The sequence below is a fragment of the Perca fluviatilis genome, chromosome 21 (genome assembly GCF_010015445.1).
Source record: "Perca fluviatilis chromosome 21, GENO_Pfluv_1.0, whole genome shotgun sequence".
In the NCBI taxonomy this organism is placed as follows: Eukaryota; Metazoa; Chordata; class Actinopteri; order Perciformes; family Percidae; genus Perca; species Perca fluviatilis.
In genome coordinates this window covers 27,876,040-27,891,522 of record NC_053132.1, presented here as the reverse complement: position 1 = coordinate 27,891,522, position 15,483 = coordinate 27,876,040, and the positions used below count along the sequence as shown (strand labels likewise).

The 15,483-nt window shown below is 42.6% G+C and overlaps 1 protein-coding gene across 1 annotated transcript in view; it reads right to left on the bottom strand.

The window, feature by feature from the left end:
- The window catches only part of dnah9 (dynein, axonemal, heavy chain 9), a 156,217-nt gene that overhangs the window by 101,609 nt on the left and 39,125 nt on the right, over window positions 1–15,483 (bottom strand). The window contains 2 exon segments of the mRNA XM_039787828.1: window positions 3,289–3,449; window positions 9,134–9,373. Of these exon segments, the coding sequence (XP_039643762.1) occupies window positions 3,289–3,449; window positions 9,134–9,373 (401 nt within the window).

Sequence of the window (15,483 nt, the reverse complement as noted above, 5' to 3'; positions counted from 1 at the left end):
AGAGAGAGAGACAAACGGTGCTGTCTTGTGTTGATCGTTAACGAATTAAAGACTTCAGCAGAGGTGTTCATTTCCATACAGGTTTAGTGGCATGACGGTTAAATGTGAAGTAGGGGATTTGATTCGCGGGGGTATATTGGCGACGGTAATGTTATTAGTGTTGTAATTTAGCAGTAGACTTAATTAACCCGACCCAGGGTGAGTCTGATGAAAACTGCTGTGTCCGCCCGGTTCAGCTCTGAGATAATTTCGCATTGCACGGCGCTGTGAAGAAATATTCTCGAAATGATGTTATGTTGTGCCTGTGTTGTGTGAATGTGAATGTAGGCTACAACTCACAGCAATTTAATACGATACAGTGTCTGGCTTATATCCAGCAATAATGTAGCTAACGTTGTAAAGCGTTCTGCACGTGGCGTCTGCGTGTGACGTGCAGGTTACCTTCCCCCCAAACACAGACACGCATACAGATACGTCTCGCTGTATTAGATAGATATAAGTGATTATTGGTTGGACTATACACAATATTTAATATTATTTAATTGTTAGTTGTCCTATACATGTTTGTAGCAACACAAATGATAGGCGGGGATACAGTTAGAAAAAATATTTTATGATGATAATAAAGAGGCTTGGTTTACTTCATAGGCTGTGTACCTGTGTTACTACATTATCTGGGTCACATGACAGTGATATAACCAAAAGATTCCCACTGTTTTAGATCAGCGCGGGTGATCCCTTTAGCCTAATGATGCTGCTGCAGAAGGTGAACACACTATACTGACTACAGTCAGCCTGTGCTAAACAAGCACATCCAAACCTGTATTCATTACACATATTTTCACAGCAGCTGCATATGGATGGTTTGATGTTTCCTATATCACCGCTGTCATTAACATCTGTTCACATGATTCTTATTTTTTTATTTTCAACATTTAAAGCAGTGAATACATTCAGTACAACGGTCCAGACCTCTCAGGTCATCTGTTCCCAGCGTCAGAGAAGAAACAATCAGTTTCTACATATTACATGTTTTAAACAAACGCCCAGAAAACAACTCTTAGTTCTTCCAAATGTAGGCTCAAAATGTTTCTGCCTTCATTACATTTAGGGCTATTTATTCACATAGCTTTGCTTACTGCTTATTTTTAACTTCTATTTTTGTTTTATTCTATTCAAATCATATTTGTGTCTTTTATATATTGCCTCATGTATCTTTTATATCTTATTTAATTTTTTTCCTTTTGTCTGTAATGTATTCATACTGTCAAACTAAAAACAACTTTTGTTCGCAGCTACTGTGATGTTTGGTGACATCCAGTTTTCACTTGACAGCATCTTCTCCTACTGGCTCCTTTATAAAGAAACTTGTGTCACAATATCATGAAGTAAACATGCTTTCGCTGTTCTCTCAAGTAATGGATTAAAGGATTTGACACCCAGCCCCCTGGTTCACGGTCCATTGTTGAAATGAAAGCCAGTGGCAAACAGTGTGAGTTGCAGCGAGCCACAGCGAGGGCATGCACCATATGGTGACGTCTTGCTACACGGCTGCTGATCCGGCCATCAAAGCCCATTGTTTCTGCTTTGTTCAGGCTTCAAAGGGAATATTGGTCAGTCTGGAAAACCGCACAGTTAAACACTGCCAAAGGGATCTGGGAGGCAGGTATTCATCTCTGCGTAGTTCAAACTTTATCGGGAATCCTACAGAAACGTGCATGTGAACAAACAAACTGTTGGCAAAGTGCCCGAGCTGAGTTGCTCTACAAGGTTTTGCTTGTGGTAGGTATGAAAAATTATTCAAGCGAAGATCCTTAGAATGCGTCAGATGGTTATTGTTAAACGAGATGCTTGTATCTTTTAGTCAGTTTTTCAATTAAGGGAAAAAAACTAATTTTCATCAACACAGATTTTTAAAAATGTACTAATAATGGATTTCGAATGGGCTTCATGCAAACTGGCCTATTTGATTAATCTGCACAGGACTTCCTGCTAGATATTCCTACGTTTCTCTTAACCTTTTTCAGAAGTGAACTTTTTCCCCAAACAGAGATTGTCTAAACATAGCTTAACAACCGTAACTAGGTGGTGCCATGTCATTGTTCTGACATTCCATTATAATAGTCTGATAAATGTCCCATCAGACTGATAGCCTGTTATCCCTAAAACAAACACTTGTTGCTCCCTGTGGTTACACATTCATGGCCTGCATTGCTGCCTAATGTTTCACACCCTCTTTGCTTGATTGGGAGCATCTGTATATATATGGCTGTCGGAACTGAAATCCGGGAACCACTTTGCTGCTCCAAACATCAGACCTCCGATCTGACAAACAGTCCCCATGTGCGTCCATTAGGAAACGTGAGTAGCTTGTTCTTCTTAGGGCATTAAGCCCTCACTATGATCGTCATACTACCAATGCATGGAACACTACAGAAGGCCAACCACGAGGGAAGGTCTGATGACGTCATTCTGCATAATAATTAGCCATATGCTTCTTTTTGTTTGAGAAACGATGGAAGATTCAATGTGAACAATGGACATTAGAAATCTGTCTGTGACAGTAAAATTGCTTGAAATGTTTGGTGTAAGGCCAGCAAGGTTCAGCACGTTTGGATGATGCTACTATATCAGAGTTTGGTTAGCGGTAGCGGCTCTGCTCGTTTTTGGATTTGGAGTTTAAACTCCAAAATGCTTAATAAGATGTCTGTGAAGGTTCTCAGTCACCCAAGGAAGAGTTACAACCAACTGGACTTGGTTAAAGGTGCTTCGAAGATGTGCATGATTTGAACCCTTCCCTGGATAGTTTACACTCAGCAACTCCAGCCAAGCTTGTTCTCAGAGAGAGCGTTTCTGTCAGCACACAGATAGGGCTGTTGCCATATCACGATTACCGCGGCCAAACAAATTCACAATAACAAAATATCAATTTACAAATATCTATTGAAAATAATATACAAATGAATAAATAATGCTATCAGTCAAATTCATCTTAGCAAAGGATAATCTACACATTATTTATTACACTCATGATATTCTACTAATTATTTCGGTAGATGCCCTAACAGCACAGATTTAGAAGGACGGTGCATGTCATGTTATTTCCTTGCATGTGGCATTGGTAAATATGCCAGCATTACCATTGTTAACTGCATAGGCTATATGATGTGCAAGAATGGAAAGCTTGGTATAGCAACATCATTGGAAATAGCATCACCTAGTCAATTAACAAGCAATCATGACAGTTTGTTGCCTCTGAACAAATGCACAAAAATGAGCCCTCAGTACCTGTCTGTTAGAGGAGTGATGACTAATCGTGGCGTGTTGCCCAGGTATTCGTAGGAGTAGAGAAACTGGGCATCGCAAATGTTGGCAAAACAATGCTTCTCCTTCTCATCCCAGCGGTGTCTCAGCTGGGAGAGCCACACGAAGGCCTGAGAACTCTCCACCTTGAAAATAATAAAGAGAGAGTTATGAGTGAGTGCCTAGGCTTATAATGAAGCCAGAAATAATCAGAGCTTTGCCAGCCTCTAATTATGGTAATGACAAGTCTTGCTCGAATATCTTGAGTGCATTACTCACTGGTAATAGCCTCTCAAAAATACAGCAGCAGTCGTGGTGTCTACATAGGAATGTATACAGTACCAACACATTCTCACTCCCAGAGCGTCAAAAAGCGACACTTGGTCAGGTGCCTTTGGCATTTGTTATTGACGCAAAAAGTCTCCATTAGTGTCATATTTAGACACGCTTGGTCAGGACTCTTGGCATCACTTTTTGACGCTCTGGGTCGGGACCTACGTTTAACCGACAAGAACGAGACAGTTAGGTTTAGGAAAAGATGGTGGGTGGGGTAACAAAACGTTGATTCATTGAAATGCGGGACAAGAACGGGACATGAACCCCGGTCTCCTGGGTGAAAGTCCTGTGTTGTTTGACCCATCCACCAACCCAACCAATGTCCCTGTGCGGATTTTCAGTATTTCATACTACTCTGTCTCTCTACATAATATTCTCTACTGTTGACTCTCTACATAGTACTCTCTACTGTGGTCTCTCTACATACTACTCTCTACTGCTGTCTCTCTACATACTACTCTTCTCTACATACTACTCTCTACTTTTGTCTCTCTACATAATACTGTTCTCTATATACTACTCTCTACCGTTGTCTCTCTACATAGTACTCTCTACTGTTGTCTCTCTACATACTACTCTCTACTGTTGTCTCTCTACAGTTGTCTCTCTTAATACTACATCATCGCCGCGTTCAAGATGCTGCTCTGCCCAGTACGTTCCATTCAGACGCTGAAGGGTGATTTTTGCGTCGGTATCTGACGCTGAGGGACACTGACCAAGCATCAGTGTTTAACAAGTTGGGAGTGAGAACGGGTTGTATGGAGTTATATATCTTTAATCAAGAGCGCATTCTTTCAATTTGAGAGCATTTCTCACTGATATTACGTTCAGATTTTGTAATAATTTCCCTAAAAACCTTGCTCTCACACTCAAATAGTCACTGCTCGCGCTTGGATTTGCTCTGCTTGTGCTCAAAGTTTGTGCTCGCGCTTGGATTTTCTCTGCTTGTGCTCAAAGTTTGTGCTCGTGCTTGGATTTGCTCTGCTTGCACTCAAACTTTCTGCTTGGACTCAGATATGTTGTTGTTTGGACAGATTTCCTGCTCTCAGCTTTGAACCTTCTCCTGCGCACCCAGGCTGATTCTGCTCACTTGCAAAGTTTCTGCTCGGATTTCTCCTGCGCTTGGATTTTTGTGTGTTATAACCCTATCAAAAGTCAACAACCAATAGAATGCCAGCTGTAGTGTTGACCAATGAAATGATCCCAACCCCGGTGAGGGTGCGTTCACTTTACTTTAGAACGTCTGTTGAGGGCGGCTGCACTGTAACCTGACTGTAACCAAGTTTATATATCCCCGCCCCCGTTATAGCTTTATTATAAGTATATGTCAACAATGTGCACAGAATGGTCGACGCACTTTCACCTGCACCCATCAGGAAACGGGGAAAGCTTTGAAGTGGGACGTATGAAGTTATGTCCACAACTACGAGGGTGAGTAACATAACTTAAGCACCTAGCTAGCTAGCTAGCATATGGCCTAGCTTGATGTCCAGAAACAAATAGAGGTGGTTTAATGTACCTAAACAATTATCAATGATTACCAAATTTCTCTCTCATATTGCTCCTCATAACCACTGAAAACTGTCAAAAAAATCTAACCAAAGTCCAATTATTATGGACGTTATGTGACTGATAACTGATTGATATCTGATTAATCATTGTTTAGGTACATTAAGTTACCACGTTAAGCTTTTTCACGTTAAGCGTTAGAATGTCCCGGCTGCTGTTGAGGGAAACTGTAGTCTATAACTTCCTGAGCGACTGATCGTCCATTTTGCCTTGTTTACATAATAAATATGGCTATGAAATGGAACATGAAATACATAAATGAGGCAATACATATATAGGCATTAGTCATTATAGTTCAATAGCCTAAATACATATGTTTTACTTATATTTATTTCCGGGGACTTTTATTTATTCCGTCTATTTATATGCACGTTATATTCAAAGGAAGTTTAGTTATCTCACAGGCTCAGACTAAAAGCAGCAGCAGCAAGCCTGCCTGACATCAGTGCATAGCATATCACTGCAAAGTAAATAAAATATGAATAAATCACGAGCGCGGTAGATTCCCAGGTCAGCTAGAGTGGGTAACGCAGCTCTGCAGACGGACCAGAGTCAGTCAGCACTGGGGAGCGAACCGCGGGGACCAAGCTCACAGGGCTGGTAGCTAGCTGCTAGCTAGCTGCAGCAGCTAATATTAGAAAATTAGACCGAGCACCGGAGGTCTGATCCCCATGATTTAAAACGAAAATCAAATAACCATTTGTTTTTTAATACCTGTTTATGAAATGAAAATCAAATGAACGAAAACGTACACGGACCCAGTCTGTTAAGTACAATTTCACCACTAATAAAACAGATCTAGAGATGATATGCTTTATTTGCAACTTAAATGTAATTTTTTTAATTAATACAAAGCAAACTGAGCAGAAAGAACAAGTATTTTGTTGGTTTGTTTCTCTTCTTCCAGGTGTGACTGAAGTACCCGTTGAGCTGCATCACAGCTGCACTATGTGCATGGACCTGTGCCAGTCAGAACATCACTCACCTGTGTGCAGAGGACAGGTAGCAGTAGCACAAACCAAGAAGGTTGGCAAGTCTGATAATAATGCAATTGTAAAAATAATAATAATATAATAGTAAAATCATGTTACATACACTTATGTTTCTTGCTTAAATTCACAGGGTGCACAACCAGGCCTGGGAGAGAAAATTACTGATGTCCACAAAACCCAATCAGAGAAGGTAAGGTAAGATAGTAATGATGGTAAAGCAAGCTATGTACACCTAATATTATACGTGTTGATGTCTATGAATCTGTCTTTAATAGGAGCATACTATACAAAGACAACAGTGGAGAGTTCCTGGATCGGTCTGTCCTCAAAGTGCCAGAGATCTACAAGGACTTCACCCTTTTCTGCACCATCAGCGTATAATCAAAGTGATAAAAGAGAGAACAAATTATTGTTTTCTCTGTTGACATGAATAGGTGCCTGTAATGTCTGTCCATATATTCAATCAATTCAATAAATGTTGATAAGTATCACTGCTATTTCTTAAATCATTGTAGTTTTTCAGAGCAATAAGATACAGATTATTAAAACCATGTTCACATTTGCAACAAATTAAAACCCTGATCAAGGCAAATAGTTTTTTCATGTTCCATAACATTTATAAAAAAAAAACAGTACAATTAAATTTACCAGAGCTGACACTTGGTAAATAGCTTTAATTTACCTTGTCAAAACAATGAGTAATTCATAACAAATTGCACAATATTTGACACAAAACCTTAAAAGTGTATGGTTCATACTACGGTGAAGCAGTACAATGTGCCTATAGGATTTTTGTAGCAGGAACATTGATATTGGCAAACAGATGACCCAGGTTCAGGTGAGTTTGTGAGCAGGGTTATGAATAAAGATAAGATAGGCCTAGTGTTCACAAGAGGGATGATTCAGGTATGGCAACACAAATTAAGAATAATTCAATTAAATAGGAGGTATGTACAACTAGTAGAAGATAAATTAACTATACAAGAGCAATTAAGGTAAAGTTTTGAGGTGGCAAGCTAAAGTATAGTCAATAGCATGGAGTCAAGTCAACAGTGTACACCAGAATAATATATACTGTGATTAAGTAATGATATTTACTGTTGTCTGTACTAATATAACACAAAAAAATAATATAGTGTTTGATGCAGTATGGAGAACAACCAAGTCCCATATGAACCCAAGAGACTTTAAGTGCAGCTGTTGATGATGTTCACTACAAACAAAACTTGCAGATGGTTGTAGTCTGTAGCCAGTCATACAGTAGGTAGATCTGGAGCAGATGGTTGTAGTCTGTAGCAAGCCGTACAGTAGGTAGATCTGGAGCAGATGGTTGTAGTCTGTAGTCAGCCATACAGTAGGTAGATCTGGAGCAGATGGTTGTAGTCTGTAGCAAGCCGTACAGTAGGTAGATCTGGAGCAGATGGTTGTAGTCTGTAGCCAGCCATACAGCAGGTAGATCAGGAGCAGATGGTTGTAGTCTGTAGCCAGCCGTACAGTAGGTAGATCTGGAGCAGATGGTTGCAGTCTGTAGCCAGCCATACAGTAGGTAGATCAGGAGCAGATGGTTGTAGTCTGTAGTCAGCCATACAGTAGGTAGATCTGGAGTAGCAGGGTGAATTCTAGCTATCATGGGTTGGTGATATGACACACAGATCAACAGGGTCAAACCCCTCAGCCCCACCTGGATGAAAAGAAAGTAAAACAAAATACTTGTTTTTTCAGTTCAGTTTGCTTTGTATCAATTAAACAAATAACTGATATTTAAGGAGCAAATAAGAAACCATATCATTTCTAGATCTGTTTTTATTATAGTGATAAAATTGAACTTAACATTACGTTTTATACAGATTGCTATGAATCTATTTTCAAACTAATGTCATATGAAGGAATGAAGACTAAATTCTGATGAACAACAAACAACAGTGATGCAAAAACTGACACAAACAATCCAGTTTCTTGTGTTCTTTCAGTTATATTACAGTTTATGTTTTACTACTGGCTCTAACATGAAATTAGCCAAATCCCAGGAACATGGTTAACCAAACGAGGAAAAAAAAAACAAAGTAGGGTCATCACATATACACATACTGTCCCGTTACTGTCGTTCAATCTAGCTAGCTATACAATAAAGAACATATATTTGTTTCTGGACATCAAGCTAGGCTATATGCTAGCGCCATATGCTAGCTAGCTAGCTAGGTGCTTAAGTTATGTTACTCACCCTCGTAGTTGTGGACATAACTTCATACGTCCCACTTCAAAGCTTTCTCCCGTTTCCTGATGGGTGCAGGTGAAAGTGCGTCGACCATTCTGTGCACATTGTTGACATATACTTATAATAAAGCTATAAACGGCGCGGGGATATATAAACTTGGTTACAGTGCAGCCGCCCTCAACAGACGTTCTAAAGTAAAGTGAACGCACCCTCAACGGGGTTGGGATCATTTCATTGGTCAACACTACAGCTGGCATTCTATTGGTTGTTGACTTTTGATAGGGTTATAACACACAAAAAATCCAAGCGCGCAGGAGAAATCCGAGAGCAGAAACTTTGCAAGTGAGCAGAATCAGCCTGAGTGCGAGGAGAAGGTTCAAAGTTGAGAGCAGGAAATCTGTCCAAACAACAACATATCTGAGTCCAAGCAGAAAGTTTGAGTGCAAGCAGAGCAAATCCAAGGGCGAGCACAAACTTTGAGCACAAGCAGAGAAAATCCAAGTGCGAGCACAAACTTTGAGCATAAGCAGAGCAAATCCAAGCGCGAGCAGTGACTATTTGAGTGTGAGAGCAAGGTTTTGAGGGAAATTATTACAAAATCTGAACGTAATATCAGTGAGAAATGCTCTCAAATTGAAAGAATGCGCTCTTGATTAAAGATAGGAATATAACTCCATAGGGTTGCAACAGTACATGTTCTCGGCCACACTGATCTCACCTTCTGAGCGATCATCTTGGCCACCACGTCCCTGGCGTGGACGTCGATGGTGCAGATGGTCATGACCTTCTGCCGATCGCCCGGCGTAAGCTGGCCAACCAGCATGGAGATGAGGGTGTTGAGCTGGGACACCTGCTTCTTGTAGTACTCCTTCATGGCGTTGTCGTAGCCCTCCTCCAGACGGGCGAACGCCATGCCGATGTCAGACGTCCACCAGATCTGAGTGCAGGTCAGCGCCACCTGGATCGGGGACAATGGAAGAAACCAAAGGCAGATCCCCGTTGATAAGATTTTATGTAGATGGATTCCTGTATTTAAAGGGGCAATATACAGATGTCAGCGGTTCCATTTGATGTGCTTGCTGCCACTTAAACACGTTACCACCTTTCACATCTACATTTTTTTTTTTACGCTCATTTTATAATGCAACCATAAAGGAATTGCTATATGACATTACATTATCCTTGATCGGAAAGGATGGACAGACAAATCTTATTTCACCAGCACCAATGTTGGTCAGTTAACAATTTATTTTACTGAGAAAAGATAGAGAGAAAAAGACCAAAAAATTAAGAAAAATAATAATAATAATAATAATAATAATAATAATAATAAACAAATACATTTATCTGGGAAGTTCTAATGTCTAATTTTCATTTCCCTTTACATTTTCTTGAACTGAAATATATTGATATTACCCTTGAAGTCATTATCCACAGAATTCCACAGTTTGACACCTTACTGAAATACACAGTTGTTCGTGCATACTGGTGCTTAATATTACATTTCCTTCTATGATCCTCATTTTCTGAACTAAAAACAAATTATACTGTTTATTATATTATTTATTTTCTGGTAATATTGTACTTTTTGCCTTAAACCTTGCTGGTAAGTGTGGGCTGTACTTGCTAGCTGTAGACGCTAAGTGGCAGCAGAGCGCCAGAGCATGAGGACATCACGGTGGACAGGTTTCAGGGCTTCAGAACACCCTCCGACATCTAGGGATGGGTATCGTTAGGTATTCGTTTTATAGATACTCTAGTCTCGCTTTGCCAGACCTTCCTCCACAGCACTGCGGAGGAGGGTCTGGCTAGTCCACACAGCATTCCTGGATGGGAGAAAAATGTGCTCTGGTTTATTGGCATTTCTTTAAACCAATCACAATCGTCTTGGCCGGTGCTAAGCGCTGGACGTAGCCACGGTGCCTCTGCAAAATAGCCTCAGGAAGGAACTTGTTTTGGTGGAACGTGTACGTGCAACAGAAAACTCAGATTGGACAGATAATCTAGCTAAATGTCTGGATTTACCCTGCAGAGATCTGAGGAGTAGTTAACCATAGTCCTAATAAATCCACCAGAGTGTGGATTAGAGAGAATAGAGAGGTAGAACGCCAACACAAAGAAAGAGGAAGGTGATGGACATCCGGGCGAAAAAGAGGGTGGATTTTCCAGCAACAACGGAGTAATCCCGGAAGTGGAACGTCGTGGATACAGACTATAGATACTCCTATCGTTTCTTCCCGGTATTCTGATTACTGAAGGTTGCTTTGGTCTGCATGAGGTCACTAAATCTCTTGTGATCCAGAGAAAAATAAGAGGTTATGTTCTACACACAATCTAGTTAACATCATATTATAGTTTAATTCATCCATATTTAACAAAGCTTTTAGACCAACTTAGTCCCTCCTTGATTTTTTTTAAATTGCAGTTATTGACTATCTTCGACATCAACATTCTTCAAATTTGTGTTTACAACAAAATATAAAATAAAAACAGATTTACTTTATCCATCCATCCATCTTTGTCCGCTTATCCAGTATCGGGTCGCGGGGGAAGCAGCTCCAGCAGGGGACCCCAAACTTCCCTTTCCCGAGCCACATTAACCAGCGAAAACTGACCGGTAGATTGAGAGCTTTGCCTTCTGGCTCAGCTCTCTTTTCGTCACAACGGTGCGATAAATTGAATGCAATACCGCACACGCTGCGCCGATTCTCCGACCAATCTCCCGCTCCATTGTCCCCTCACTCGCGAACAAGACACCAAGGTTCTTGAACTCCTTCACTTGGGGTAAGGACTCTTTTCTCCTCTGGAGTTGCCCAGGGTTTGAGGCGCCTGGCGGGTGTGGGGATACTCACAAGCCCCCGGCTGAGTGCCGCTACGTTGGAGTTTACCCCGGTGGACGAGAGGGTCACCGCCCTACGCCTGCGGGTTGTGGGGGGGAAAACTCTGACTGTTGTTTGTGCATATGCACCAAACAAGAGTTCGGAGTATTCGGCCTTCTTGGAGACCTTGAGTGGAGTCCTCAACGCGCACGTGGGCAATGATGGAGACACATGGAGAGGCGTGATTGGGAGGAACGGCCTCCCTGATCTAAACCAGAGTGGTTGTTTGTTGTTGGACTTCTGTGCTAGTCATGGATTGTCTATAACGAACACCATGTTCGAACATAGGGATGCTCATAAGTGTACTTGGTACCAGAGCACCCTAGGTCAATGATCGATTTTATAATCGTTTCATCTGATCTGAGGCCGTATGTTTTGGACACTCGGGTGAAGAGAGGGGCGGAGCTGTTAACCGATCACCATCTGGTGGTGAGTTGGGTCAGGGGGTGGGGGAAGACTCTGGACAGACCTGGTAAGCCCAAACGGGTAGTGCGGGTAAATTGGGAACATCTGGAGGAGGCCCCTGTCTGACAGACTTTCAACTCACACCTCCGGCGGAGCTTTTCGTGCATCCCTGTGGAGGCTGGGGGCATTGAACCCGAGTGGACAATGTTCAAAGTTTCCATTGCTGAAGCTGCGGCGAGGAGTTGTGGTCTTAGGGTCTTAGGTGCCTAAAGGGGCGGTAACCCACGAACACCGTGGTGGACACCGGTGGTCAGGGAAGCCGTCCGACTGAAGAAGGAGTCTTTCCGGGATATGTTATCCCAGAAGACTCCAGAGGCAGTTGCAAGGTACCGAAGAGCCTAAAGGGCTGCAGCTTCTGCCGTGAAAGAGGCAAAGCAGCGGGTGTGGGAGAAGTTCGGAGAAGACATGGAGAAGGACTTTCGGTCGGCACCAAGGTGCTTCTGGAAAACCGTTCGCCACCTCAGGAGGGGGAAGCGGGGAACCATCCAAGCTGTGTACCTCAACTGAGGAGGTAATAGGGCGGTGGAAGGAGCACTTTGAGGAACTCCTAAATCCGACTAATACGCCCTCTATGGTAGAGGCAGAGCTGGAGAATGATGGGGGGATTGTCGTCAATTTCCCTGGTGGAAGTTGCTGAGGTAGTTAAACAACTCCACAGTGGCAAAGCCCCAGGGATTGATGAGATCCGTCCAGAAATGCTTAAAGCATAGGTGTGGAGGGGTTGTCTTGGTTGACACGCCTCTTTGCGTGGAAGTCTGGGACGGTGCCTAAGGAGTGGCAGACCGGGGTGGTGGTGCCCCTTTTCAAAAAGGGGGACCAGAGGGTGTGTGCCAATTACAGGGGTATCACACTTCTCAGCCTCCTCGGTAAAATCTACTCAAAGGTGCTGGAAAGGAGGGTTCGGTCGATAGTCGAACTTCAGGTTGAAGAGGAACAATGCGGATTCCGTCCTGGTCGTGGAACAACAGACAAGATCTTTACTCTCGCAAGGATCCTGGAGGGAGCCTGGGAATATGCCCAACCGGTCTACATGTGTTTTGTGGATCTGGAGAAGGCGTATGACCGGGTCCCCCGGGAGATACTGTGGGAGGTGCTGCAGGAGTATGGGGAGAGGGGGTCCCTTCTCAGGGCCATCCAATCTCTGTATGACCAAAGTGCGAGCTGTGTCCGGGTTATCGGCAGTAAGTCGGACTTCGTTTCAGGTGAGAGTTGGCCTCCGCCAGGGCTGCGCTTTGTCACCAATCCTGTTTGTAGTATTTATGGACAGGATATAGAGGCGTAGTCGGGGTGGAGAAGGGTTGCAGTTCGGTGGGCTGGGGATCTCATCGCTGCTTTTTGCAGGTGATGTGTTCCTGATGGCATCATCGGCCTGTGACCTTCAGCACTCACTGGATCGGTTCGCAGCCGAGTGTGAAGTGTCTGGGATGCGGCTCAGCACCTCTAAATCGGAGGCCATGGTTCTCAGCAGGAAACCGATGGAGTGCCTTCTCCAGGTAGGGAATGAGTCCTTACCCCAAGTGAAGGAGATTTATTTTATAGTTTTAGATATTATTTTGTTACCACTTCACATTTCCATAATTCCCAAACTAGACAGACTAAGAATCTTTATTTGCAATCAGCTCGGGTGATGGCACCTGAGGCGGAACCCCAAAACTGAGTTACTCCACCCGGTCTCCAGTACATCCTCCCAGACCAACCAACCACACGACATCTCTTTTCAATCTCACCCACCATCCAAATATTTCCTATGTTCTTAATGGGGTGATAGAATGCAAAACCGATTTTACCCTGTCATAGTTGAATAACGACAGTTCGGTGGGTAAATAGGACATACATATTAGCTCAAAATCCCATTGACACCCCTTTACTATGAAAATCTCATATTTTGAAACTGCCGCTGAAAACGGGCGAATCTCAACAAAGCTAGTTGCTTGCGTAAGCATCTCAAAATCCGGAACCTTTGTCACAGCCATGGGTGTATTAAGAGAACGGTCACGCCCAACATTTGCATAGGCTACACAACTGACCTGAGATCAGTTAGTCTTCTGAATCTAGGTCGTGCAGATCTCAGAAAATGTATACATTGTTCATATGCTATTTTACCATTAAATTCACTTCTGAGACTTTTTTATGGGAGAAATCAACTACTTAGAGGTCAAATATGGACCGTTTTACGAAAATTGATGTCTAATTGCAAATTTTGTCCGACTGTGTGTCGGACTTCAGAGGCTGGTGCTGCCTGTGTTGCTGCCTCGCCGCCTGGCCTGCCTTCCTCCACAGACTCCGGCTTGCTGTGAGCTCGATTGAGCTCCGGCACGGCTGCTGCAGCCCACAGCACCTCATACCCGCGCAAAGTCACCGTTTGGGCTATTGGACTACTACCAAACGCCGCTGCTCTGACAGAGCTCCAGGACCTGCAACTCCCCTCTTCCTGCTAGCTAGCTAAATGCCCGGTGTATGTGAGTGAAAGCGCGGTCAGCGAGCTTGTTACGCCAGCATTCTCTTACCACAGATTCTAGTTAATCTTATAATGTGTGTAATTATAATGTGTTGAGTTATTTAAACAATTGATAGAGAGCGGCTGGATGGAGCTCTATCAATGAGAGCTAGCTAGCCTCCTCTTAGAATTCCTCTGGAATTCACAAATATTAATTAACTTGAAATCGTACACCGTTGTTAGCTTTATAAAACATATAGTTAGATGTTGTATAAGTGGCGTGACGAAATTCAAACTGTAAATATACTCGAATTACGACCAAAAATGAAGCTAACTAGCCGCAATCTGTACACATAGGATTGAAGGGACAGTCGCAGCTAACGAAACCCTTACAGCTCACAAATATTCATTAACTTGAAATCGGACACCGTTGTTAGCTTTATAAAACATATAGTTAGATGTTGTATAAGTGGCGTGACGAAATTCAAACTGTAAATATACTCGAATTATGACCAAAAATTAAGCTAACTAGCCGCAATCTGTACACATAGGATTGAAGGGACAGTCGTAACTACTGAAACCCGTTACAGCTCACAAATATTCATTAACTTGAAATCGGACACCGTTGTTAGCTTTATAAAACATATAGTTAGATGTTGTATAAGTGGCGTGACGAAATTCAAACTGTAAATATACTCGAATTACGACCAAAAATGAAGCTAACTAGCCGCAATCTGTACACATAGGATTGCAGGGACAGTCGCAGCTAACAAAACCCTTACAGCTCAAAAATATTCATTAACTTGAAATCGGACACCGTTGTTAGCTTTATAAAACATATAGTTAGATGTTGTATATGTGGCGTGATCGAAATTCAAACTGTAAATATACTCGAATTACGCACCAAAAATGAAGCTAACTAGCCGCAATCTGTACACATAGGATTGCAGGGACAGTGCACCGAGCGAAACCCTTACAGCTCACAAATATTCATTAACTTGAAATCGGACACAGTTGTTAGCTTTATAAAACATACATATGTTATATGTTGTATAGCTAAGGGCGTGACATGTGTGTAACATGTGGTAAGAGATTGCTGGTGTAACAAGCTCGCTGACCGCGCTCTACACACGGGCCATTTAGCTAGCAGGAAGAGAGGAGATGCAGGCCCTGGAGCTTTGTCAGGGCAGCGGCGTTTGGTAGTCCACCAGCCCAAACGGTGACTTTGCACGGTATGAGGTGCTGTGGGCTGCAGTAGCCGTGCCGGAGCTCAATCGAGCTCACAGC